Source organism: Heteronotia binoei, chromosome 6 (genome assembly GCF_032191835.1).
Source record: "Heteronotia binoei isolate CCM8104 ecotype False Entrance Well chromosome 6, APGP_CSIRO_Hbin_v1, whole genome shotgun sequence".
Classification (NCBI taxonomy): Eukaryota; Metazoa; Chordata; class Lepidosauria; order Squamata; family Gekkonidae; genus Heteronotia; species Heteronotia binoei.
This window is the reverse complement of record NC_083228.1, coordinates 84,366,181-84,393,142: the sequence shown is the minus strand read 5'-3', so window position 1 is coordinate 84,393,142 and position 26,962 is coordinate 84,366,181. Positions and strand designations below refer to the sequence as shown.

Below are 26,962 nucleotides of genomic sequence, written 5' to 3'. Positions count from 1 at the left end.
AGTGCAACTGAACAACAAAATTTATTGCTCATCTTTACCTATATGTATAGACTGGTGATTACCTTTTTATTTTATCTGGAGAAGTGTGCATACACATGAAAGCTTATATCTTGAATAAAACTTCATCGGCCTTAGAGGTGCTATCAGCCTCAAACTTTGTTTTGCTGCTTCAGATCAACACCGCTACTCATCTGAATCTAAAAGCAAACTAAGTTCTCCAAAAAGCACCACTAGACTAAAATTAAGTTAGCATTTTATTGAAAAACTGTTTTCTCCTTGTCTGCATATATCATAAACGTATCTAAATAAATAAGGTTACTTAGTCCGGAGTGGTTTTTATTCTTTCACGTGGGCGGGGGTCAGTGTGACTATAACGTGTTGCGTACTTGTAGGCTGTAATCAAAATTCCGAGCCAGTGTTCGTCTGTGAAGTTGCCACATTTCTTCAGCAACCGTACTGGCCACAACTACTCAGGCAAAAGAGCACAACGTTCATTGCAAAGCTCAACGAAAACACACGCTACCCGCCACCCCCTCAGGACAACACAAGCACACGCCCTGCCACGGAACTTCACCCACCCTCAAGCCTCAGAAAAGGAGAGATAAAGAAACAAACGACGAGGGCGTGAGCAGCGCGCGGGAAGTAGAGAGGCGGAGCCTCTAAGTCTCCGTCACTTCCTCTGCGGAGAAGGCTCGCGAACGGAAGGTTTGGTGGTAGCAACCGTGGTCGGTGTCCAGCACTCCGAGGTCGAAAAGATGAGCGACAGCGGGGAGCAGAACTACGGCGAGCGGGTAATATACAGAGTCTTGTGTGTGCAGATGAAGCAGCTCCCGTGGAGGAGGAAGCGTAATTTCGACGCAATAAAATTTTTCTGGCCTTCTCTGGGCCTGGCGTGGCAGAAGTTGTTTCTGCCTTGAAGGGAGATGAAGGCGCCAGTGTGAGCAGGAGCTCGTAGGCGTCGCAGAGGCCGCGGGTGGGGAACAGCCGTAGCCTCAAGAGGCGGCCTAGTGACTCCCCCTCCCCGAACTTTATGTGGGTCTGGCGCGGGAAAATGGTCCTCCGTTTCCTGCCAAGAGGGCGCTCTGACGCAGCCCTCTATGGTTAGTTCCCTTTTTTCGCCCCTCACCCGCTGCGCGCGGCGCCATCTTGGGCTAATGACCCAAGTGAATCGCAGGGACAAAATGGCCGCTCGGGAAAGTGCCTTGCCAGTAGGATTCTGTGCGGCTTTCTTAGTTTAATCTACCCAATCGGATGTGGCGACACAGGATAGGTTAAATACGAGTTCACTGTGTTGGTTTTTGCATAAACTACGTGCAAGCGGCCGCTCAATAAGGCCGCAAAGTTGTATTTCTGAGCGCGCGCGTGTGAGAAATTGTTTAACCAACCTCATTGGCCTTGTCAACGGCGTGTGGCTGTTGAGAAGCATTTTCAGGAGCAATTCTGTATCAGCTTCCTAGTAGCTTGGACAAAATTGATCCTAAAGGTGCCTCTCAGCATTCACGCCCTATTGGCAAAGATTTCTGAATAACGGTAGGGTTTTTTCTTAATAGAAGTATATGGAAACACTTCCACGTGTCTTAATAGCGCACAGTATTGGTTTTTGGAATATTTTTGATCTACTCTTTAAACACCTGCGCCGTTTGTATATACATCTGTATATATGAAACTAGCAAGGCAGGTTTCATTGAAGTAACTGCTGCAACAGTGATGGTAATAGGGGAGCCATGTGAAGTCTTTGACATGTGACCTCCGGCTCTTCTTAGCACTATTCCATATGGCACTATTTCCGTGTTCAGGAAAATGGGTCATTTCTTTAACACTTAGAATAATTTCATTACTGTGCCCCCCCCCAAGACAAAACGTTTTATTTTAAAATACAGTGCAGCTTTTTCTTTGAGGTTGTTCGGATGTAGGGAATCTTTATATGAGCCTGGGTCATATGCAGCTGAATAAGGTGGTGTAATGGGACATACCACTGTTGGATTCTGGCTCATAAAATAAACTGGTAGCAGAAAACGACAATCTAGATGCTGAGGGGTATTCTGTTTAATTTAAAGGATTCTGTTAGGTGTTACTCTGCATATTTGTAGTGGGGAGCAGGACATACTGTGCTGATGAGACTTGTGACTATAGCTCTCTGCAAAGTGCATACTATTGTATTACAAGCATTAAAGTTAACTTCCAAGTTACACCAGCCTTTTTAGGACAATGTTTTGGGAACATGGATTAATGATTCTCACACTGATAATGTGGCTGCATTTTGGGCTCTTGTGAACAATTGCATAGTAAGAACAGGGGAATCACAGTAAGGATATATACAGAAACCAAAAAACATCTGTGACCAGACTACCCAACTATTTAATACTTTTTAATATATTTATATGCTTTTTAAATATAATACTGCTTCAAACTTAATGTATTTAATACAAAAGTCCACATTGACAACCATAAAATATAATACATCCTTATAAACAGCCCATAATAAACTGATACAGCATACAAATAACTAGTTAATAATATAATAGACGCGTTTCATGTTCCCACTATATATATAACAAAACTCTAATATAGGTTGTTTATGAACTAATATAATATATTTCAAAGACCCAGGAATGAAACCAAAACTTTATCTCAAAACAATTTGGCTATTATAGGGAGCATACACTCTTAAAACTCACCCATTGTTGCACTATATTTTTTTTCTATAAGGAGCAAGCCACATAAATATGTGGTTCCAAATTTTCACTTCTTACATATGGCATGATGCTCTCTAGTAGTAAACAATGCAGCAATGAGATCCAATTTATATAAGGAGTAAACTATTTTTCATTTAAAGCGGGACCAAAATCTTTCTTTATTGCTGGCAGAAAAACTCTAAATATACTGCCTTCTGTTGGTCCTATTCAAAGGAATGTTCCCCATAATTGCAAACAGCTGGCTATGCAAACTCATGGCCCCAAAGGTGCACAAACCTTAATCAGGGTTGCCAACTTACTTGTAACAATGTAATACAATTTCTTTAATTCTAATACATATTTCATACAAAACCAGCTGACATGAAAAATTTGTTTCATATTTTTGTCTCCATTACAATTTATTTTGTTATCCTATATAGGAGTCAACCCATAGGTCTTTGAAATATATTAGTTCATAAACAACCTATATTAGAGTTTTGTTATTTATATTTTCAAGGTATTTCCTTCATGAAGCCTCATTGCTTATATGAAGTTTTTTGACCAGCAATGGAGTTGAAGGCTTTGCTATGCTTCTAATAAAAGGAACTGGCTTACTCCCTTGTAATATACAGCACAAGTGGAAGATATCATAATACTGAAGAAGTGGGGACACAAAACGCTTCTATTATATTATTAACTAGTTATTTGTATGCTGTATCAGTTTATTATGGGCTCTGTTTATAAGGATGTATTGTATTTTATGGTTGTCAATGTGGACTTTTGTATTAAATATATTAAGTTTGAAGCAGTTTTATATTTAAAAAGCATATAAATATATTAAAAAGTATTAAATAGTTGGGTAGTCTGGTCACAGATGTTTTTTGGTTTCTTGTGAACAATTGGGCAGAAAAACTTAAGCAGAGACTGTTAATGTTTTTCCAGTACTCCTGTGTATATTTCAGAGGTTGACAAATCCTGTGAGTCAGATTGATTATCTTCAGGTTGCATTTGGGGACTGAGGGAACAGTAGGAGAAACTGATGTACTGGTTAGAGTGATAGTCAGGATTAAAACCTGGGAGAACAAATTCAAATCCCCACTGCGCCATAAAGCTCAGGATGTGACTTTTAGTTGGCCTCCCTCTCAGCCTGACTACTTCTCAAGATGGTTGTGAGAATAAGAACTTGCTTATAAACCTATTTTGCACAATTGGTCCTGTGCATGTGATAAAAAATAATGGATAGGATGGCTTGTCTCAAGACAGCCATGAGGTTAAAGCAGAGGCTACCATGCTTGCAGTGTAAAACTGCATTTCAGAAAATGCATTTTCTCCTGAAGGGAGGTTGGCAGACCATAGCAGACTGCCCCTCCCTATTTCCCCCTCTCTGAAGTTAAAAGTTTAGGTCTCTTCCCCCCCCCCCCCCCCTTTGGACGTAGCAGGAAATCAGTTGCAATTACCTGTCAGGTTCTAGCCATAGAAATAATAATTACTTGACTGGTACAGTCCACAAGGGATTTGGTGTTATATGAGGAAATCTCCAAGTGATTCCAGTTTTTCAGAATGCCTCCCCGAAAAAGGCTTCCTGAAGACAACAGAAAAAGAAGCCTTGACCTGGGCAGACCAGGTCAAAGAGGTGGAGGGAGTGCTGGAAAATGTTGTTCGCCACTTTGGGGTCAGGCAACAGTTTTTTCTCAAGTCAGTTTTCAAGGATCCTGGAGGGGATTTGTGTGGGGGGTTTTTTCTGTTTTTGTTTTGCCATCTTCTGGGCATGGAGCAGGTGGGGAGAGGCATTTGTGAATTCCATGTATTGTGCAGAAGGTTTGACTAGAGATGCCTTCCAACTCTGATTCTTTGTAAAGTGGGTGGAGATACAGGCTTGATAAAAGTTTTTGCTCTGAGGTGGGGGCTCTTTGCGTCTTGGCACAGGATTTTCAACAAGGGAAAGCCCCAAGCTGCACTGTTCCCTCTGGCAGCCATCGTTTTTCAGGCCATGTGGCCAGCAAGGTAAAACGGAACCCCAAGGGATTGCATTTGCAACTCTTCAAGATTATTTGAGCTTGTCTTAATGTAACATTTAGATTGAGATGTGTGGTTTAGAAAAAGGACAGAAGGATTGCTTATTCCCAATTTCTTTTGTTTCCACTTGCTGATCTGCGGTACTTTAGTAGGCTTGTGAACTTTTCCTTATTAATATCTTAATCTTTAACATTGGTAGTCTTCTCTGTGCCACGTTGTTCCCCAACTCCCTGGACATGCTTGTAATTGGCAAGAGGGGTTCCCAAATTGGGAGGGAAGCCATTAAGGTGCCTGTTGCCAACTCTCCAGGGGAGACCTAGAGGCAGAGCCTCTGTGGTGTGGAGGGGAGTTAGGAGTCTGTACCTCCTAACAGGCAGCCTCCAACAGGACAATGGTGTTAGTGAGTGGAAGGAAGTGGAATAGCTTGCTGCTGGAGGTGGCAACCCAAAGGAGGGGGTGGGTAGAATGTGGTCTGCAAGTTGAGCAGGCCTGTTCTGTCTCATAGGCCAACATTGCTTTCCCTTATTTTTAAGAATACAAAAGTCTCAGTTCTGTTTCTTTCTGGGCCAGCATGGCTACTAATAGGGACTGATCAGTTTAGCCATCTACTCATGTTAAACAGACATGGTATGAAATGATGAGAGGTGCTTGGATGGATTCCATTGCTAAGTCCAAGCTCGACCATCTGAGATAAACTTTAAAAAATGATTGTTACAGGCAGGCACCAAATGTGTTAGTCATGCTTGTGACTGCTTTTGTTTCTGAGGATACAGTAAGAGTTACTCTCCCTAATATCAGAGGGTAGCCATGTTGATCTGCAATAGAACAGCTAGACTTGTGTCCAGTAGCAGCTTAGAGATCAACAAGGTTTTGGGATAAAGCTTATGCCCACAGAATCTCCTTGGTCTCTAAGGTGCTACTGGACTTGAATCTAGCTTTCCCTTTAGGATTGGAGCCTTAATTTGTTACCTTAGTATAAATCAGTTGGATAGATGGCATTTCTGGTCACATATTCCTCAGGCCTAGCCTGCATCATACATCGTATGACAACAGGAGCATTTGAGCACAGGACGAACTTCCCTCCTTGCTTACTTGTCTTAGCCATTTCTTTAATGTTCAGGTGATTTTGGTAGCTGAGCAGGAAACAGAATGAAGCAGCTGCTTTCCTTGATCTTTAGAGAAAATACTCCTTGTCCAGCATCATAGTACAACAATAATAAGCTTTATTGGCATAGCAGGCTTCATAACCCATGTGGTGGTAGGGTTATACACATAGAACTGAGCTTTGAGCGAATGACTGGCTGGGGCAGGCAGGCATGTGGGCTATGTTCTGGCCTACTGCTGCCTCATTACATTGTGAGTATAGATGCCCCTTATCAATCAGTGTATGTTTGCACCAGAGCCCAGCAGTGAAATGAATTCTACTATAAAGAAATCCTTCTATTTTCTTCATTTTTCCTGCTTTTGTGGAAATGGATGGCATTGGCTGGCCTGACCTCATCAGCTCTCAGAGGAGGCTAAGGAGAGTCACCCTTGGTTAGTACTTAGATGAGAGACCATCAAGGAAGATCAGGGTTTCTGTGCAAAGTCAGACAATAGCAAACCACCACTGTTTGTCTGTTGCCTTGACAACCTGTGGTGTCATCATAAGATCAATGGAGCTTCATGACACTTTCTACCATCACCAACTCAGAAGAAGAATTTGTGTAATTGGTTTGCAAGATTCAAGAAAGAAAAAGGTCTTTTTATAACGCTAATACGTTTCCTGTCCCTAGAGCTGCTGAGATCAGTGTTTATTTCCTAGTCAGGTTGAAATTGACAATGCATGACTGATCTGTATTTGGCATCTGAGTGAAAAATACATTTGAAGATTTATTTTAGCAGTCTTCAGAAATTGATGATTGTATTCAAAATATTGGGGAAAGGTACACAAAACAAGAAAGCACTTAAGAGGCAAGTACTCGAAGGGCTGTCATATAGAGGATGGTGCAGAATTGTTTTCTGTGGCCCCAGAAGGTAGGACCAGAACCAGTGGATTGAAATTAAATCAAAGGAGCTTCTGGCTCACCATTAGGAAGAACTTCCTGACTGTTAGAGCGGTTCCTCAGTGGAACAGGCTTCCTCGGGAGGTGGTAGGCTCTCCTTTGGAGGTTTTTAAACAGAGGCTAGATGGCCATCTGACAGCAATGAAGATCCTATGAATTTAGGGGGAGATAGTTGTGAGTTTCCTGCATTGTGCAGGGAGTTGGACTAGATGACCCTGGAGGTCCCTTCCAACTCTGATTCTAAGTTTAAAAGAAAATAGGATCAATTAGTGATACTACTCATACTTAAGTGTTTCGGTCATACACAAACACAGTTCCATTATTAAAATGTTAATACTTGCAGGTTAAAAAAGATAGAATTGTTCAGGATGAAGCTAAAACCAGGATTTCACAAAGCATGGATTCTAATCGTACTGGAATGGGAGAAGGGGAGTAGAAAGGAGAAAGTGAGCAGACAAGCAGAAATCGCTACTGTTTATCAGACAGTAGATTATTGTGAGAAGGGATCAGGGTGAAAGTAAGTCACTACAAGAGTATCTAAATGGCTTGAATACCCCATGAGAGATGTTGCGAATAAGAAATGTAAGTTTCACCCCTGGAAGAGAGATGGAAGAGCCAGGAGAAAGAAGTAATATAAAAAGAGAAGGGAATGAAGAAGACATAGGACTCTGGCTGCCATATACAAGATTGTAAGGTTAGCATAAATGAATATAGTGTAGTAAGTTTAGCATTTGAAGCCTTGATCTCCTTGCAGCTCAAACCAATATTTCAGTCGTGCATCACTAAAGGACAGTGGGGTGTTTCTAGCTCTGCTTAAGAATTGTGGTTGGTGCCGATACTTAACGTGGCCCTACTGAAGGGAGAGATCCGTAAATGAATATACCTTGCATCCTCCCCACCTTTGTTAAGTGTATATCTTGGATGTCTGTTTTTAAACAATTGCTAAGCATTTCTGTGAACCTTGTACTTGATATGCTGCATCATCTGATCTTAGCTTTGCCTGCCTATTGAAGACATCAGTTTTAGGGTGTGGCTCATACTTAAAAATAAGGTTGACTGTCTGCTTCTTAAACCTTTAAGGAATAATGGGATCTGGTGGCTGAAGAAAATCATATACATTAATTAGAGATGGGTGGCTGGCACGTAATCTAGTATTTTGTGCAATATAGCCTAGATCAGGAGTGGCCAGCGGTAGCTCTCCAGATGTTTTTGCCTACAACTCCCATCAGCCCCAGCCATTGGCCATGCTGGCTGGGGCTGATGGGAGTTGTAGGCAAAAACATCTGGAGAACTACTGTTCGCCACCCCTGGCCTAGATGTTTTCATGCAGTAAATGTTCTTACCTATGGAATTCAGGCAAGAGAAATATAGAGCACTGTCTATATTAACATAATTGGTCAGCTAGGGTAGCGCTATGGGCTGTGTGCACATTTGATCTTCTGTTTCAGAAAAGGGAATAGAACAGGCTACTATGACACCTTCTGGCTAACACAACAGATGTGAGAATTTCAGGGTGGATTTGATTTAAATCATAGTTTTCAACATAAAGACTCATTATTGCTGATATAACCTTGATATTCACAATTAGATGAAGAGTTCGTTTTTAGAATAACAACTGTTCATATTAGTTTTACAGTTATATAAAAATATTGATTTTTTTTAATACTATTAGAAACACATTATAGATAGATAGAGGAACTTCATTAAAATATTCCCAAACTGGGTCTCTTTTATGGCCTGCTGCCATTATAGGTTTTCTCCTCCGGGGAAAGAATAATGTGATAAACCTCAGGTTATACACACAAATGATCCAAAGTCTTGTGGAGTATTCTGCTCAAAAAGTTTCACTTTCATTTTTACTGCTTGCCCCTCCCTCCTCACACTTAAGTTTCTTCTTGTGCAGATCTATTCCACTCCAAGCAATCTTTTTCTATTCATTGAACTTTTTGAAACTTAGCACTTAAGGGGTTGATTCTGTGTACATAGGTTTGTAGAAAATGAGATTAAGGTCTTTTTCTCAACGCTGTTCATTTTATAACATTTTTGCTGTGTAGAAGAGGCATGTGATCTCTGCAGACACAAATTACAGTTTTGAGAACTGCAAAACCAAGCATCTGTGTTCTATGATAATCTTGTAGACAGAGAAACTTCCCAGTAATCTTACAGAAACCTCTGGAAGGAGCATGACATTGTGAATGGATTAATAGAATTTATTATCAAAAAAATTTAAACAATGCATGAATATACAGCGTTATGCTTCAGAATTAAAAACTAATCCTCATTTCATGATGGAATAACGTTTGGATGATAATATATTTTCCTCAAAAAGTATTTTATTAAAAAATCCAATTTAAATTTAAAAAATCAATTTTTTAAAAAATCATTGATTTTTATCCACCCTGATTCTAGAAGGGTTTATGTTGGATATTACAATAGCTTATGTTCTTGCACAAACTGCTTCCAATCTTTTATGGAGGCCTGTCTTATTACATTGTGGTAAATCATCAGTTCTGAGATTTGGGGTTTGCCTTCCAAACACAGTTCTGCAGAACTGAAGGCATGTTTGCAGGATTTGTGCAAGAGAACTGGGTGACTTACTCATACGTGCATAATATTTTGGCAAAAATTATGAACTACACAAATTTTATGTAACTGCTAGGTATTAAAAATGGTTTCACAGATGCAAGTTCTGCTATCTTAAATAGGAACATTTGGAGTGAAGGTTATCATTCTAGTAATTGATCCAGGTTTAAACAGCCGCAAGTGTTTTCAAGCATATTTGTTTAGCTGAATCATTCTTAATTTGGGCTTCCACTACTAAAGGCAAACTCATTTGGTTTGTCTTTTCGGTAGGAGAGGCTGTTGTAGAACCCCAGAGATCAGGGTGGATTTGATTTAAATCACTAGTCAGTAAGACTCAATTTAAATCATGGTTCTCTACATGATTCTTGTTGGCCTTAATATTTACTATTCAGATGAAGGTTTCAGTTTCACGTTAGTTTAAGTTATATAGATAATTATGAAATCACTGCAAGGTGAACTATTTCCAGTTTAGTAGGTTAATTATCATATTTGGACAACTTTTCTGCTCTACTTAACTTTCTTGAGAACACAAATTACAAGGATAAAAACAGTCGTTAATGATAACGATTTACATTGTTTTATCTAACTAAAACAATAACATCATATAGCGTATGTATTCTATTTACTTACACTTCCGTGGGGATACACTCATAAAGATGTCACTATGTCTGGAATAATCTGCTCAAAAATGTCACTGTCATTTGTACTGTTTGCCCCTCCCTCCTCACACTTAGCTCTTAACAGCTCCTTATCCAGATCTATTCCACCGAAACAATCTTATATTCATTGAACTTCTTGAAACTTAGCACTTAAGTGATAAGGGGTTGATTCTGTGTGCATAGATTTGCAGAGGACCAATAGGATTGAGGTTTCTTAATTCTGTATGTTTATTTTATAACATATTTGCTGTGAAGAAGAGGCGTGTGATCTCTGCAGACATAAATTTAGTTTTGAGAACTGTAAAACCAAGCATCTGTGATAATATCTCCTAGATAGGAAAAATCACCCAGAAACCTCTGGAATAGCATGACAGTGTGAATGGATTAATGAAATTCATTTACCCCAAAAATATAAATGTAGTGTGAATATACAGCCTCAGGCTACATAATTAAAAACTAATCCTTATTTCATGATGAATAAACTTTGAACTGTAATATATCTTAAACAGAAAACTATCTTTAGTTTTGTCCTCAAAAAGCATTTTATTACAAAAATTTAAATTTTAAAAATCCTAAATTTTATATTTGAGAAAAAAATCACTGATTTTTATCCAGAAATTTAGTTCCTTTGCGTTACAGCCTTAAGAAAATGTTCTTTTTTAATCCATGCCACTTATCATAGTGAACTCAAATTCTGTTTTACATTTTTGTTTAGTATGATATAGTGAATATTTTAAATAACAAGGAGGGATAGATTTGACCTAAATTGGGTACCAACTTTAAATCATACTGCCCAAACAAGTTCACATACTAATTGCTTGCTGCATCTGTTTGTGAGTAAATACAACCTTTTTTACAGTCCATTAGTATAATCTAAAACCTCTGGTCATGAAGTCGTCATTCCTTTTTTTGTTATGGAATGTAAGGAAGCAGTTGTGAAGATCTTTTTTTTAGACTTCTTTCTGGGCACATACAACTGAACCCAAAAAACCAGTACCAGTGCGTGAAGTCAGGAGCTTGGGAGTGCTACTGGAGTCTTCCGACAAAAATCACTTGATGACTAAGCACTCGGAATTTGCCAGAAGCAAGGACTAGTAACTGTTTTAGGCCAATTCTGCACTAGACCTTTAATCCTGGTCCAGTCCTGTCCCAAAACTGATTTTCTACACTAGAATCATAAACTCATGGAGCTGGTTTCTATGATTCCATTATTCAAGCATAGAATGCCAGTTCGAGGACAGGGCTGAACTAGGATTAAAGGTCTAGTGTGGAATTGGCATTCGACAAAATTGTTCGCTGCAGAAAGTAAATATTGGTGCTGTTCACCTGGCAGCTCACAAAGTGAACAATAATAAATACAAGTAGGAGGCTTTCAAGGACTTTCAAAGGGGATCCCATTTTCCCCTTCCCCATTACTTCTTGTTTTATGTCCTGGAAAAGCCTTTATTGCCCCTCTTCACCTTTCCTGCTTTCTTCTATTTACACCCATAAGGCAACCTATCTTCTTCTCTCCTCCCCAACAGCCTCTTTCTGAGAGGAAAAAACTGGTTCTGACTGCTAGGCCCAGGTGTGTGGTGCCAGCCTCAGGGACCAGCTTAGCTGCCCAGTGGGGAACCCATAAGGACTTGTGGGCACCTTACTTTACTGTATGCCCCCCAACCCCATACACTCACCTTTCGCTGCTTCTCTCTTCCTAACCCACCAACTTATCTACATTTTGTCGTCTCCCTTCAAATAAATTTATTTACTTAATGTATCTCTCACCTTTCTCCACAATGTGGACATAAAGGAGTTTACAGCATTCTCCTCTTAACGACCCTGTGAGGTAGGTTAGACCAAGAACATTTAATTGTCCCAAGGTCAGTCACCCAGTGAGCTTCTATAGCAGGATAGAAATTTGAGCTAGGCTTCCCAGGTCCAGCTGAAACTCTAACCACTACTCAAGCTTCCTTACAGTGGCTGTTATTGAACATTACTGAGCAGCTGGGCCTCTGTGAGGCATGGCAGTCTCATGGGAACAAGTTGTCTGGTGGTTGCTGTTGGGCTTGGTCCTAATACTCCCTTGAAGGCTGAAATAGCCCTGGAAAAGGACCCTGCCCTCTTCCCCTGTCTCGTACTGATAGAAACCAAGATGGGAAGGCTGTTAATGTTGTTGCAGTTACCTTGCAACGACCACCAAGGGCATTCGTTTCTTAAAGATACAGTCACCACTTGTAGAGGAATGTGAAATCCCTCGATATGGTGGTTTTAGATTTCAGATTTTTCTGCAAATCTTGGAGGGGTCATAACGTGATGCATCACATATTTAATGCTTGATCTCAGAAATGGAACATTTTTGTTCCTTGTTTCCTTTTTTACTCTGGGGTGACGTTGCTTTCACAACGTTTACATAGACAGCAGGCTTTATTATGTTTGAGGATCATTTGGGTGCCAGTGTGGTGTAATAGTGTCAGACTAAGGTCTGTGAGACACAGGTTGGAATTCCCCACTCTGTCATGAAAGCTTGCTAGCTGACCTTGGGCAGTCACATGTTCTAGCTCCCAGAGATATCTTGAAGATAAAATGGAGGAGAATGGAATAGCATAAGCTGTTTTGGGTCTCCAATGTGGAGGGAAGGTGGGGTATAAATGAAGTAAATAAAACCATGGATTTCGTTTAAGGAATTCAGCTTGATTAAATGCTTGTTATATTAAAACACCATCTAAACCAGTCTTTTAAGGGACGCAATCTGAGATCTTTTTGAAAATTTGATTTTAAAATATCACATTCTACCACCACCCTTTAAAAAATAAATAATAGTTTATTTAAACCTGCTTTGGGGAGTCTAGATAAGTACTTACTGCTTGTTATTTGAATCACACCATTTCCTAAGACTTTCTCAGGCAGCACAACGATATATACCAACAGTTAAATCAGCAATTATTACTGTCTTACCCAGGGGTGTCAAACATGAAGCCCGGGAGCCGAATCAGGCCCCCGGAGGGCTTCTATCAGGTTCCCAAGCAACTGGCTCTTGTCTGTTTCCTTCTCCCTCTGTCTTGTTTCCTTCTGCATCTGGATCTCAGCTTCCTTTACAAGGCTTGCTCAATCACAGGAGCTACAGAGCAAAACTTTGATTTTCTCCACTGGTTGAGGCTCCTCCTCCTCCTGGTGCCCTGGGGAGGGCAGGAAAGAGCCAGAGCTTCCTTTGCCCAGTTCCCTGGATCGCATGGGAGAAATACAAAGAAAGAACCTTTAGGAACAAGAAGTGCTAATGTTTTAAGCACGTTTTAAGGTGCTTTTTAAAAATTTAGTTGTGTTTGTCCTTTAAAAAATTTATATCTCTGCTACTTAATCTTAAATAGGTACACATGTGGCCCGCCCCAACAAGGTCTCATTTATGTCAGATCTGGCCCTCATAACAAATGAGTTCAACACCCCTGGTCTTACCACTCCAGCTATTTAGTTCAAGGATATATTAAAACTCTTCTAATTCTTGCAAAGGTGTCATAGTAAATTGATAGCATTCTGCATTATTGTTGTAGAAGTTTGGGCACATGCTATTATACTTTGCAGATCTTAGTGACTCTTGATAATAAAGGAAATAAAGACTTTTTTGTTCAGGTTTTCAGTATGCATTTCAATTAATGACTCTACATGCATTTTAAAAAAATAACTACCAAACTCAAGCAGAAGTTTGCAGACTGGTGACTCTTGGACATACTAATTTCTAAATGCAAATGTGAAAAGACAGTTCTTGAAGTTTTCATGTCATTCTGCTATGAGATCTGATTTCAGCTATTACACTTTTAATATTAAAGTAGGCATAACTAGAGAGTTCATAGTTGGTCACTCATTTTTGATTAAATTGACATATTTTTAAAACTTAATAAAAATGGAATCAACAATACAAGAACTGTATATCTAGTTAAAATACTACAAACACTTAGAATTTTTTCTAGTTTCAGTCTTGGCACTAGAATATCTATCCTGGAGTTTTAAATATTCTTCATCCTGTTCTTTTTTTATTAAGGTTAATGTTGAAGAAGGAAAATGCGGAAGTCGCCATTTGACAAGTTTTATAAATGAGAATTATTTGAAGCTCAGGAATAAGTGAAGCTGAAATTTGAAAAAAAAGAAAGTGAATGCATGCTAATTATCAGACCAGAAGTCCCACTTATAGAATATTGAGCAATTTGTGTGAAGTGGGGAAGATGAAAGAAGTCAGAATTTGAAACGGAAGAATGAAGAAAAGAAATAAAAATGAAGTTAAGATAAGAAGTAATCTGGAATCTGAAAGCACTACGCTAAGTAATTACTAGTCTGTTTATGTGTCCCTGTATATTTTGCTAAACATGCATGCAGTATTTGTTTAATAGAAAAAACATGCAGGGTTTTAAAGAAGTGCTTAACAGGCAAAAAATATCAATCTAGGCAGTTCTATTGGCAACTGCCCGGACACATAATGGAGACACAGATCTTTGACATTTTTACCAGAGCTTGTTTAGCGTGAACTACTGAAGAAACTGCTCAGGCTAAATTCGTACCTTTTCTACATGCAGGAATCCCGTTCTGCTTCCAGAAGCGGAAGTGCTCATGGTTCTGGCAAGTCTCCAAGGCATTCGCCTGCTAGGTCTCGATCCAAGGAGGGGTCTAGGCGATCTAGGTCGAAGTCTAGATCACGATCTGAATCTCGGTAAGCATCTCCTGTAATAAAATATTCTTTCATTTTTAACTTAATATCTAAACACGGCAGTTTAAATACTTCATTACTCATGAGAAAATGAGACCTGTAAGTTACTGTGTTTGCACAATACAAGAGTTGCATCAGGTTGTCCAGACTGCCCTGTAGAGCAATGTATTCTGCTGAAATTTGTCATTCAGCATCACAAGATTGCTATTTCAGCAGGCTGCATCTGGATCATTGTGATACAGTTTTGGCTCGTACGCATACTGGTTGGTGCATACAACTACCTTAAACCCTGGAAAGCTTCTGCAAGTCTAAACAGAGACAATAACTGACCTTTATGGAACAGTAGTCTTATTCTATATAATACAACTTCATGAGGGTATGTCTTCTCTTGCCTTGATTTAAACATTTAATGTATCTTAAGACAGCCTCAAGGGCCTTCCAACTGATTGTCCATTTTGTATTAGTGTTGAACCAGTCAGTTAGCTTGGACATTACAGAAGAATAACAAGTAGTATTTAAAAGGTTCCTTAAAATGCATTTAGGTTTAGTTCTCTGAGAACCATTCTTGAAAAATAGTTCTGTTAATTTGCAACTATTTTGATCAGGTATTTCGAACTTATAGATACCCCCCCCCCCCAAAAAAAAAGGTCTAGAGTAAAACTTGAAAGTTGTATAACAAAGTCTGTCTTGAAAAGCATGGCTTTACCTAGCCAGTATGTGCTTGAAATCTATGTGAGAATGATTGGTCTCGGAACATCTCTTTGTGAAAGCTTCTTATTTCTGACTTTTGCTGCGCAGGAAGGATTATTTGCAGCTTTTGTGTTTGCTCCTGAATTGTAGTGGCAACAAGAAATAATTGTCTTAAAGAACCGTGGAGTCTTTCCCTGCACTATGCCTTACTTGGGCTTGGCTATAGAACAGGGGAGGCTAATACATTTATGTACAGTCAGCATTCAGATATACACCAATTATTTTGATTAGTTGTAAGCATAGAAATATACTGCTTACATAAGTTTCATTTTGCAGATACTTTTTAAGCCATGCATTTGATTAGTGTGGTTCAACATAATATCCTTGGTTTTCATATTTGATAGATCCAGATCAAGGAGGAGTTCTCGCAGGCACTATACAAGATCACGCTCACGTTCTCGATCCCATAGGAGGTCCAGAAGCAGATCTTACAGCCGCGACTATCGTCGTCGACACAGCCACAGCCACTCTCCTATGTCTACTCGCCGGCGTCATGTTGGCAACAGAGTAAGGCTGTCATCGCAGCACTTGATGAGAGATAACTCAGCTGTGTGTGTCTTGGAAAGTTCTAAAGTTTCAAATTACTGTATTGTTTTAGAAGTGTTAAATTTTATTTTAGCAATTAAGACAACAGTTCATAAATACTTTGCATTTGTATAAGTTTGAACCTGTAACTTTAATATTTTTTGCATTTTCAAAATCTTTATATTACAGTTTGCTTGTTGTTCCTTTGTTAATAGTTCTCTTATCATTTAGAGATGTATTTTTATATTGTGTCTCTGCAAGAAACGTAGCATTTCTAGAAATCACTGTAGTAAAGTTATGTGTTTGAGGACTTAAAAAAGCTAGCTTTCTTATTCATACCAGAATTCTCTAAATATTGTTAAAATTGTAAATCTTGATGCTAGTCTGACATTCTGCAGTGCTTCTTGAGGGCACAGAGAGATTCCATGAGAAAAATTAAGTGCAAGGATAAACCCAAAACAGGTTCATTTGGCCTGTATGATAGCTATTCACGGAAAGTGGTTTGTCTCCACAGCTCTTAATTACAGCTGTTTGCCTATGCAGGAAAACTTCTGCAAATAAATGCAGACATATGCTTGATATTCATTCCTTGTTATCAGCAGTGTAACCTTGTGTGTCACTCTTCTAGTAAGACGTCTTATTAAGACAAACAGATAGATAAATACAAACCACCAATCAGTCAGTCTCTGTAGTATAGAAATTATGCTAGTTGGTCTTTTACTTGCAGTATTCATTTGCTGTAAATCAGCCTTGGTCTGGATTAAACGTTGAGCATATTAAGGAAGTCCAAAGTACAGGATATGTTTTTTGGGGGGTGGGGGTGGGGAGGCATGCCTCCATTCTCCTAATTTGTCCACCTTTTCTTCGCTGATGGAGAGTATGACTCCACACACTAGGAACCTTGTATTTTCCACAGCGGGGAAATGGGGTAGAGTGGGGGTAGGGACTAAGCAGTTGTATTTTAATGTTTTCAAGTTTTCTTCCTGTAGTAGTAATAGTAATATTATGAAATTCAACAAAATGCTTAAAATGCTTTGGTATATATATTTTAATTTTTATAATGAGAACTTGCGCCTTTATCTTTATTTGAATAGGCAAATCCTGACCCAAACTGTTGTCTTGGTGTGTTTGGGTTAAGCCTGTATACAACAGAGAGAGATCTGAGGGAGGTATTCTCCAAATATGGTCCAATTGCCGATGTTTCTATTGTATATGACCAACAGTCTCGACGTTCAAGAGGATTTGCTTTTGTGTACTTTGAAAGTGTTGATGATGCTAAGGAGGTAAGCAAATATATAAAATGCTAAATATTTCGTAAAACATACGCTGTTTTTATTAATCTGAATAGATTTTATATCAAAGCAATATAATTTGCTAAGAATAAGATTCAGATAGCAATTTCTGTATTTTACAAATGGGGAACAATTTATTTCTTAAACAAGACTGTGTACAAGTTGTTGTAGCAAGTAATCATAACCCCTATTGAACATCTGAATTAAACCCCTGGGAGACATTGTGTGTCAGACTGGGCTGAAGTGTCATTAGTATGCAGGTGCCACCTGCTTCTACATCTGAGTCCACTTGCGGAGAGGGCGGGATAAAAGTCTAATGTAAATAAATAAATAAATAAAATCTGTCATCCAGGTTAGGCGAGACAGATAATCTGAATCAGTGTTTGCAGGTGTTAGCAAGTGGGCTGGATGAGGGCTAACAAGCTGAAATGCATTCCAGGTAAGACTTGAGACTCTGGCTGTTAGGAAAGTAGGGTTAGGAAATTCCCAGAGTCAGAGCTCTGGTATCTAGAAATTTCATTATGGCTCCTAGTGTGTCTCCCCCCACTTCATATACAATGGCCATTGAAACTGATAGCCTGCTGTGTTTCTTTAACTTTCTTCTGACAAACTGAACCCAACAGGCCTTCTAAATGCAATTATTGCACATGGGACATCATGGAAACCAGACAACACAATAACTTTTATTCATTGTAAGGGATGGGAGAAATAAAAAAGAGACTTAAAACTGTTTCCAAGTAACACACAGCTTTTGCTGGGCACATTAAAACATTTCAGTTGTCAACTTCTGGGTTTAGAGAAAAATTAGCAGCCAAGTTTTTATTCTTGTGCTGAATATTGGCCTTCCCTCAACCTGCAGAATCACACAGTGTTTATGGGAGTTCACCCTGTAACTGCAAATCTTGACTTAGATTCTCTCAGAAACTGAGCCATGACACAGCTACAGTCTTTTCAAGCATTCACTGTGCTAGCCTACTTTCTCACAGAAGGCAGAGACTTTATGACACACATGGCCTTTTGGTATTACATTTTATGGCACACATGGCCTGGCCCAACAAGGTGTCATTTATGTCAGATTCTGTCTTCAGAACAAATGAGTTCTACATCCCTGGCTTAGATTCTATCCAGCCTAAATTGACAGTGTAACAGACTTTTCTGTCATGCTCTCTCCACCCATGTGACTTCTTTAGCCATCCATGGGCCCTGATTGGCTGTTATCTGCCTTGCCGGTACATCAAACAGACATACGAGGGATTGGTGACTGACAGAAAGGGACAAGACTTCTGCACATCTTTCACACTGGCCATTGGTCACCCCGCAAGCTTTCATGGCAGAGTGTGGCTTTGAATCCTGGATCTCTCAGATCCTAGTCCTACACTGCAACCACCACACCATCCTAAGGCAAAAGCAGTGCCTTGAATTTAGCTGGAAAGCAGCAGTTGAATTCAGCTGGAAAGCAAGAGGCAGAATATGGGTACTGGTTGGGAAGAACAGAGGCAGCTATGCACTAGTATTACACATTGGGTGTGGATTTACTTGTACTGGTAAATGTACGCAGGGAAGACTCCTTTAGGGAAGGTGTTGGCATTCAGGGGGCTGGGTTTAATGGTGTTTTATGACCTTTGTGCACGGCCTCCTGCTCCTTTCTCTGTCTGCAGTTGGATGGGAGGAGTTCTGGGCTTTGCAGATCTGCAGGATATGACAGGGACCCCCCACCCTCTTAGAGCAGGTGGGTGGAGGGCAGATCTGATCTGAATTTGAGGATTGCTTCTGGGATACACTCGTGGGAAGGGCGGGATATAAATCACGAATAAATAAAATAAATAAAAATACAATAATATGGGTAGGCAGGGAAAAGGCTGCAGGGATTGCCCAGTGGAGAGCTAGCAGTGCACTTTGGTCTTGGTTATTTTATAGAACAAGGAGGTTCCATTCCAGCCCTGGTGGCTGACTGTGATGAGAATTCACTTGAGAAAAGGGGACCTTTGAACAATAAACCATGTGCATCTCTGAATCACATTTGGTTATGAATCATCTGTAGGCAATAATGTTTACCTTGAGAGGGAGTGATCTGGCAGAAGTCTTATCTGTAGAACAAATATGTTTTCCTAGGCTCTTGACTTCTCCTCTTTTTTCCGCTCTTGTGCCAGGATTCATGTGTTTAAGTGAATTAAATCTGGCCAACTTCTAGCAATAGTATACCCCAAATTTGAAACCCTACAATTTGATTGTGGGTTTCAGAATTTGCAATCAAACACTTTGTTGAGATTAAATATAGACGAAAAACTCTGTTTGAATTTGGTATAGAAATTGGGGTGGTAGCTGGTGAATGTCACAGGGAGGTGAAAAATGAATTGCTCCTAATTTTTTAGAGTAGCTCTTAAATACACAGAATGTTTAAGGCCTATAGTAAGGCCAGTCAGCGTTTCTGTGGTCTGCATATTCAGGATGGTTTTGCATCCCCACTTAAAAGCAGATGTGTAACTGGAGGTGCTTTTAGTATCCAGGGCTGCAAAATAGTAAGATTAAACTAGCGGCACATGCATGTACATCTTCCATTGTATTATCTGGAACAGGACAAATTACACATTTGACATACGTGACACATCCTGTCAAATATGAAGTGTAAATGGTTTTTCCCTGTGAAATGCAAGCAGTGTGTGGAAATGATCAAGCCCTGCTTTTGTAATTTGTAGAGTTATTTTGTTTATTCACAATTTTAACTAAAATGCCAGTCCACTGCAATGTGGGTATATATTTAGTCCATTAATACCCTACCTTTCTCTGTGATGGCAGCACAAAGTGGCCTATGTAATTCTCTTCTCCATTTTATATTTTAATGAAGCATCTTTAAAATGAGAAATGCAGGAATTGCAAGTTTTTATAGACTGGCAGGAAACAACCTGTTACCTGCTATGAGAGCCCCACTAGTAAGAATTGCTGAACTCAGTCTTTGTTTCTGATTGAATTAAGTTGATTCTAAATGTGAATATTATATAATCCTCCCCCCCCCCTTCCTTTTTATTTATTATAGGCAAAAGAACGGGCCAATGGAATGGAGCTTGATGGGCGAAGAATCAGAGTTGATTTTTCAATAACTAAAAGACCTCACACACCTACTCCTGGAATCTACATGGGGAGACCTACTTAGTGAGTTCTTGGAGCATATTGTTTATCTGGAATAGTGTTGATGAGTGTTTCCAACAAGTAGTTTTACATGTCACTGTATTACTGTTTATACAGGTGAACAAAAGCATTTGTGAATATAGAATCTGTGGTTCTAGACTGCCACAGTAGTTGACTAAGCTTAGCATTAAAGTTGCACAGTTGGGAAAAGTTGAAACAAAACTCTCCTTGTGTTTACTCTTGGGAAAACATTTGTTCTTAGGTGCTCCATATATTGGAGTATATTTCATAGTTCCCTTTCTGTTTTATTAATATAATTTTCCCTGTGTCCTTTAGCTTTTATGTATTCTAAAGAAAGATTGTTCAGAGAAAATTAGCATAATGCATAAATTGGAATATTTTCTTTTATCAGCAAATATTAGATTCAGTTTTTTTATTCAGTTATGGATTCAGATCACAATGTTTTATCCAGTATCTGCTCCCTTATGTTCTGGTATAACTATGTATTGTCTGTCTTCCTAATGCTATTCTATGAATTTCCTTATAGTGGTAGCTCCCGGCGAAGAGATTATTATGACAGGGGGTATGACAGAGGCTATGACGACCGTGACTATTACAGCAGATCATATAGGTGAGCCTGTTAAATAATGATTTGTTTTGTTTGTTTGTTTGTTTGCTGATTAGTGCTTGATGAAATTGCATGATATAATCTGTACTGAAATTCTGCCATTTGGTTCTTGTTGACATGGATGTCTTAGTGGCATCCATATACAGATATGGTATTAAATGGGCTGGTAGTTGCTTATTCTTCACTGAAGTGGTACACTCTTAATTAAAAACAATAATTAGTATTAATCTAGAAAAAAATCTGTAGATAATTTCTTACGGAATCACTGTAGGCCAGCAGAGACACTGCCATGGAAAATGGATTACCCATTTACATTTATTTTGGTGAAGGCTAACTCCTTGGCACCATGGTTGGATTTTTCCTTTTGTAATTTCTCTTTTTAATAATTTCTCCAGAATTTACCAGTGTGCAGAAACAGGGTATACCTTATACATGCAACAATTCACTTTCAAATAAAGGGATTGTAAGGGTATGGGCAACAGAACATACAAAAGGCTCATATTACAGCTAGTTACTTTGTCACAACTTCTCAAAGATATCTGCTTTAGGTGAGACAGGTTTTCAAAAGCATATCATTGGTGGAAGCGCTGGAAAGAACATTAAGACAGGAAACACTTTAAATAATGTATTTAGCAATCCTTGCAACCAGAATAAGCCATAAGAGATAAGCAAGTGTGTGTTTTCATCTGCTGCAAACCACTCCAGCAAGCTTCAGTCTGCCATTACACATCCATATTCATATGCCCTTGTCAGCCCCTGTGCATATTAGACTATTTACATTGTTTAAAATCCATATATCGGAGAGTAAATAGACATAAAATGGGGGAAACAGAAACTAGTTGGGGGATATTTTCATTGCTAAAGGATGCTGACCTTTTTGATTCAGGGCAGCTTCAAGGGAGAATGTGGCTAAATGGGAAGTCATTTACAGTTTTGTGTGTAATTCAGCTTGAACAAAATTATCCTGTATTGCCAGTAATGAATTTATTTTTATTTATTTACTTCATTTACAGTCTGCCTTTCTTCTTGAGACTTGAGGTGGATTGCAAAATACAAAAAAGCATATTTCATAGACAATGTAACTGGATTAGAGTTACAAAAGTAGAAAAGTAAAAATAAAAATCTAAGGCATGACATGGTGTAATGCAGAAAGTGGCTTACAAAGGTGGAAGACAATGCGGTAAAAGCAAGGTGATAGGCAGTGAATAAATTGGAAGATGAGTGTACAGTATAGGAAAGAGAACTGAGATTCCTCTTCATTTAAAAAAAGCAATATTCAGGTCTTGTTCATACATAGGTCTTGATCATACATAGCTCTGGTGTGTAAGTAGTATAAATGGTGGTGGAGTACAGTATCAAGTCTTGAGCTCATGCTCTCTCTCCATCATATGTGCAGGCTTTAAATATGCCTCCTAAGCACATTCACACAATCTGTTCTGAGATAATATTCCTCATTGTAGAGGAATTTGGAAGTCTTGTATAGTTAATTGACAGAATAGACCACATAAGAAAAGCCATGTTGGATCAGGCCAATGGCCCATCCAGTCCAACAATCTGTGTCACACAGTGGCCAATATATATATATACACACGCACCACTAACCTCGTTGCAAGATGGCTCCAAGTATGCAGCAATGTGGCTTAAATGCCTCTACAAAAAAGTCTCCTGTCTCCCATATTACTTGTAGAACTTACACATTCATTTAAGCCCCATTGGGGTGCTTCCATTCCCTGTCCCCCACCCCACAAGTATGGTAGCAAGCAGCTGCCACTCAGTTGAAGGTCAGTGATTTGCCTTAACACATACTGCCTCATCATATGCAACAAGGTTTTTTGTTCAATACAGGCTACAAGTAGGTTTGCCTGTTTGGTTTTGAAATTGCCAAGTAGTAAGAAAGTATATACTGTTTAAATATTGAATAAAATAGTGCCATGGCATCCAAACAGCAAATTTCTTTAGCCTCTAAAACATTCTAATACATAAGCCATTAGTTTGAGTAGAAAATAATGAGCAGTGAGAAGAACAAAACTTTTGCCTGCTCCACTGATAGCTCAGGAAGGGAAGTCTAGTGGGAAGGGGAACTGGCTAAAATTTCTACCCACCAGTGGAAAAGCAGGATTGAATGTAGCCAAAATTACACCTTTGAGCTTTCCTTAAAACCAGAAATGCTTCCATGAATGTTCATGCTTGCAAGCCTGACATTTTTCTTTTTTTTTCTTTGTGGTGCTTAACATCAGCTAGAAAGGTATTTTTGGGGCTTGTACCTGCTGGAAATCTCTCCTTTTAATTCAGAGTTTCACAGACAAACATTAAAGTGCAGTTCTACTGGGTATCCAGGCACTTAACATATAATGCTGGGTTTCTTGATGGGTTTGTGGTATTTAATGTGTATCATCTGCGTGGAATTGCCTCCAACTTTGGTCTGCCTTGTCGCAGGTGAGTGCACTGTCAAGTATTGTCAAATTATGTCATTTTAAAGCTGAAAGCACATAATATAGAAACACAAAATATCTACATGATTAGAATGTCCCCTGCAGTTTGTGATACTGTTAAAATCACAGTGACTGAAAACAAATAATTCCTTCTGTGAAGCAAGGTAACCAGTGCTGTTATCATGCTGCTGCTCTTGAGAGTTATTTTGTGTGACCGGTGTGTCTCTTGTATATTCCTTGTTATAAATCATTTATATATACTAACTCAATAAATAAAAGTGCAAAAAAGTTCTTCTGCTTATGTCTTCACAGAGGTGGAGGAGGAGGAGGAGGAGGAGGGTGGCGAGCTGCCCAAGACAGGGATCAAATGTACAGGTATGCTAGGAGAGGACCCAGTACCTTTATTAAAAAAGTGCAAATGATGAGATGACTTACTAGGACCAGCTATACCACCATAGCTAATAAAGCTGGGGAATTTAAATACTTCAACAGGCAATGCAGCCCTTAAAAATACTCTTCTGCTAATAATTTAACAGCCTTGGAGTAAGCTTTTTAACAGCTTTGGAGTCTGCATTTGGGAAATTCATAATTGGTGCCAAGGAGTTACAAGTTACTCTAAAACAAGAACATTTTTATAGTCTGAACATATAGTAAAAATGTCATCTACTTTAGTCAGATTCAGTCGTTCTTGTAAAAATAAATGTTAAATACCAAAAGCTTTCTGTTCCCATGCTTGTTTAGCTGCAGTTGTAATGGTTTAATATCGATATTCAAAACTAGTATTTGTCATGGTGCAGCTTGCAAAGTCCCTCAACTTAGCATGGTAAAATACCTGCGTTTTAAATGAGAAATCTTTTTTTTTTTTTAATGCAGTTTGTTTTCAATTTTTGGTGGTTAACTTTGTCGAGAGCAAACGTGTAATATAGCAATTCCCATAGTTTGGTATTTAGTTTTTACTTTTGTTGAGCATGAGAGTTCAAGTATTGGTGGCAGAATACAAATGGTATGTGTACATAAACATGCCTGTACACACATGAAAGGTACCAAGTAAAACTTAGTAAGGAATGATGGCAATTTAATATTCTTGTACAGGAGACGATCACCATCTCCATATTACAGCCGAGGGGGCTACAGATCTCGCTCCCGGTCTCGGTCCTATTCACCTCGTAAGTAACAACTTCAGTTTTCAGTATACTGTTCATTTTGGAATACAAGGTAACTTTGAGTAAAAAGCATAATTAAAATTGAGTGCGGTTAGTAAATGTATAAAGTAGGGGTTACCAACAATTTTTATTGAAATACTTGTGATTACTGAAAAATAACCCAAGCTACCCACCCCCAGCACCCTACTATATTACTAAGTTTTAGTCAGTCCTGTTAACATACTAGGACATGGACTAGGAATCACACCAGAAGTGAAACTAACAGCTAAGTAGTGGATACAAAACTCCTGAAAGCTTTTAAAAAAAAATACAGAGCAGATCTTTTTGCAGTCTCTTCCTGAGTCTTCTAAGGCAGTGGCTCCCAACCTTTTTGGCACCAAGGACCAGTTGCACAGAAGACAATTTTTCCAGAGGGCGGGGGGGATGCTGAGGTTTTGACTGCCTTCACGCCCCATCCCTGCCCCCCTCCATGTAGGTCTTTAAATGAGGAGTAGGTGAAGGTTACTGCCGCACTGCCCCTTCAGCCCACCCAGGACCCAAGCAGATGAAAGAGGTGGTGCTTCAGAGCGAGACCACACTGCCTCTTTCATCCACCCAGGTCCTGGGTGGGCAGACGCGGCAGTGCAACGCCTCTGCCTTGCTCCATGGCCCAGTTGCTAACAGGCCACGTACTGGTCCAGGGGTTGGGGGACCCCTGCTCTAAGGGATTCACAAGTTACTCTGCAGCAGCTGGTGAAGCTAACTTTTGAAGATAAAAAGTATAGTAGATAAACAATAGCATATAAATGTTTAGAAATTTTGGTAGCATACATGTGGGGAGATGCCTGTGACTAGTGAGTTAATTTTATTTTTCCTTGTTTCTGTATAGATATATCATCCCATTTTCACCCTCCTTCCCCTTTCTCAAAAATATACATTTTTTTTAAATTAATGATATGTAGTATGTGAAGATACAGAATTAGAGTTTCAGAAACAGTGTATGATGTCTTTTTTATTAGGACCAATCCAACATTACAAAATCGCAAGCTTTTGTTTCCTAGAACAGTGGTCCCCAACCTTTTTGGCACCGGAGACAGGTTTTTGTAGAAGACAGTTTTTCCATGGAGAGGGGGGATGGTTTTGTGATGATATAATTGTGCACTTTATTTGTATTGGTTTGGTGTGGTGGTTAAGTGTGTGGACTCTTATCTAGGAGAACCAGGTTTGATTTCCCACTTGTCCACTTACAGCTGCTGGAATGGCCTTGGGTCAGCCATAGCTCTCACAGAGTTGCCCTTCAAAGGGCAGCTTCTGGGGAGAGTTCTCTCAGCCCCATCCACCTCACCGGCTGTCTGTTGTAGGAGAGGAAGGTAAAGGAGATTGTGAGCCGCTCTAAGACTCTGAAATTCGGAGTGGAGGGCAGGATATAAATCCAATGTCCTTTTCTTATTATTACTACACTGTAGTATATAATGAAATAATTATACAACTCACTGCCTGGTTGCTAACAGGTCATGGATCCGGGCATTGGGGACCCCTGCCATAGAATACTTTATCAGGCTGAATATTTCAGAGGAGGAGGAAGAGTGAAGAAAATGAGAGTTTCACACTAGGGGGGAGAAATGTGCCTTATACAGTATTAAAAAATCTTTTAAGACACAAGAGGCCACACCAGCCTCAGAAGCACAGAGACCATTGAGACACAGAAGGATAATTGGCTATAGCAGACTTCAAGCTTCTGCATTCCACCATGAAATATCTTTTTTCTTTTTCTCCCTCTTTTTAAAATTATATGACTAGTCTTGAATTTTTCTGTGAATGAATAACCTTTTGTAGAATATCATGATCCTAATGGTACATGTAATCTCTTCTTATTTTGCAGGTCGCTATTGAAGCGTGAAATTAAAGATTTTGTAGCTACGTACAGTGCATTGCGATTGCAAACTCGTGGACAATAATTTGTCACTTTTTGTTCAAGTCTAATAGTGCCTAGTGAATAGGTGACTTTTACACCGTTTATTGAGACTACTTTCGGTGAAGTTTTAAGATGCTGTTTCATTCTGCATATTTGTGTAGTTGGTGCTTCATTCAGAGTTGTGTTTTGAGAAAAGTGTGTCTTCTGCATGTGTTAGTCTGAACTTTGCAGAAAGATTTCTATTGTCCAAAGTTGTTGTTTAATTTTTTTTTTTACAGTTTTCAGGGTATTTTGAAGATCTGAACCTGTATAATACACTTTCAAATGGTGGCATAATAAAGGGTGTTTTTTTACTTATTTTGAAGCCCATATCTCATACTTAAACAAAGTGTGAGTTGGAGAAGGAGCAAAATTCAAAAGATCTACAATCCTGTGCTATAAACCCTCTCTCAGTTACCCTCAATAATATGAAGTCTGAATAAAAGTCCATATTGTACCTTTC

The 26,962-nt window shown here is 39.2% G+C and overlaps 1 protein-coding gene across 6 annotated transcripts; it reads left to right on the top strand.

The window, feature by feature from the left end:
* The first annotated feature begins 616 nt into the window (after nt 1–616).
* TRA2B (transformer 2 beta homolog) lies at nt 617–26,962 on the top strand. Of its 6 annotated transcripts, none has more exons than XM_060242022.1 (9): nt 617–791; nt 14,520–14,653; nt 15,745–15,907; nt 17,020–17,208; nt 20,252–20,367; nt 20,891–20,974; nt 23,716–23,778; nt 24,496–24,569; nt 26,428–26,962. In XM_060242022.1, the coding sequence occupies exons 1-9, from the start codon at nt 756–758 to the stop codon at nt 26,436–26,438; spliced, it is 870 nt and encodes a 289-aa protein (XP_060098005.1). In that variant the 5' UTR covers nt 617–755; the 3' UTR covers nt 26,439–26,962. The 6 variants fall into 6 exon arrangements, with proteins under 6 accessions (XP_060098005.1, XP_060098003.1, XP_060098008.1 ...); XM_060242020.1 differs by having other exon boundaries at nt 15,745–15,949; XM_060242025.1 differs by lacking the exon at nt 23,716–23,778 and having other exon boundaries at nt 638–791.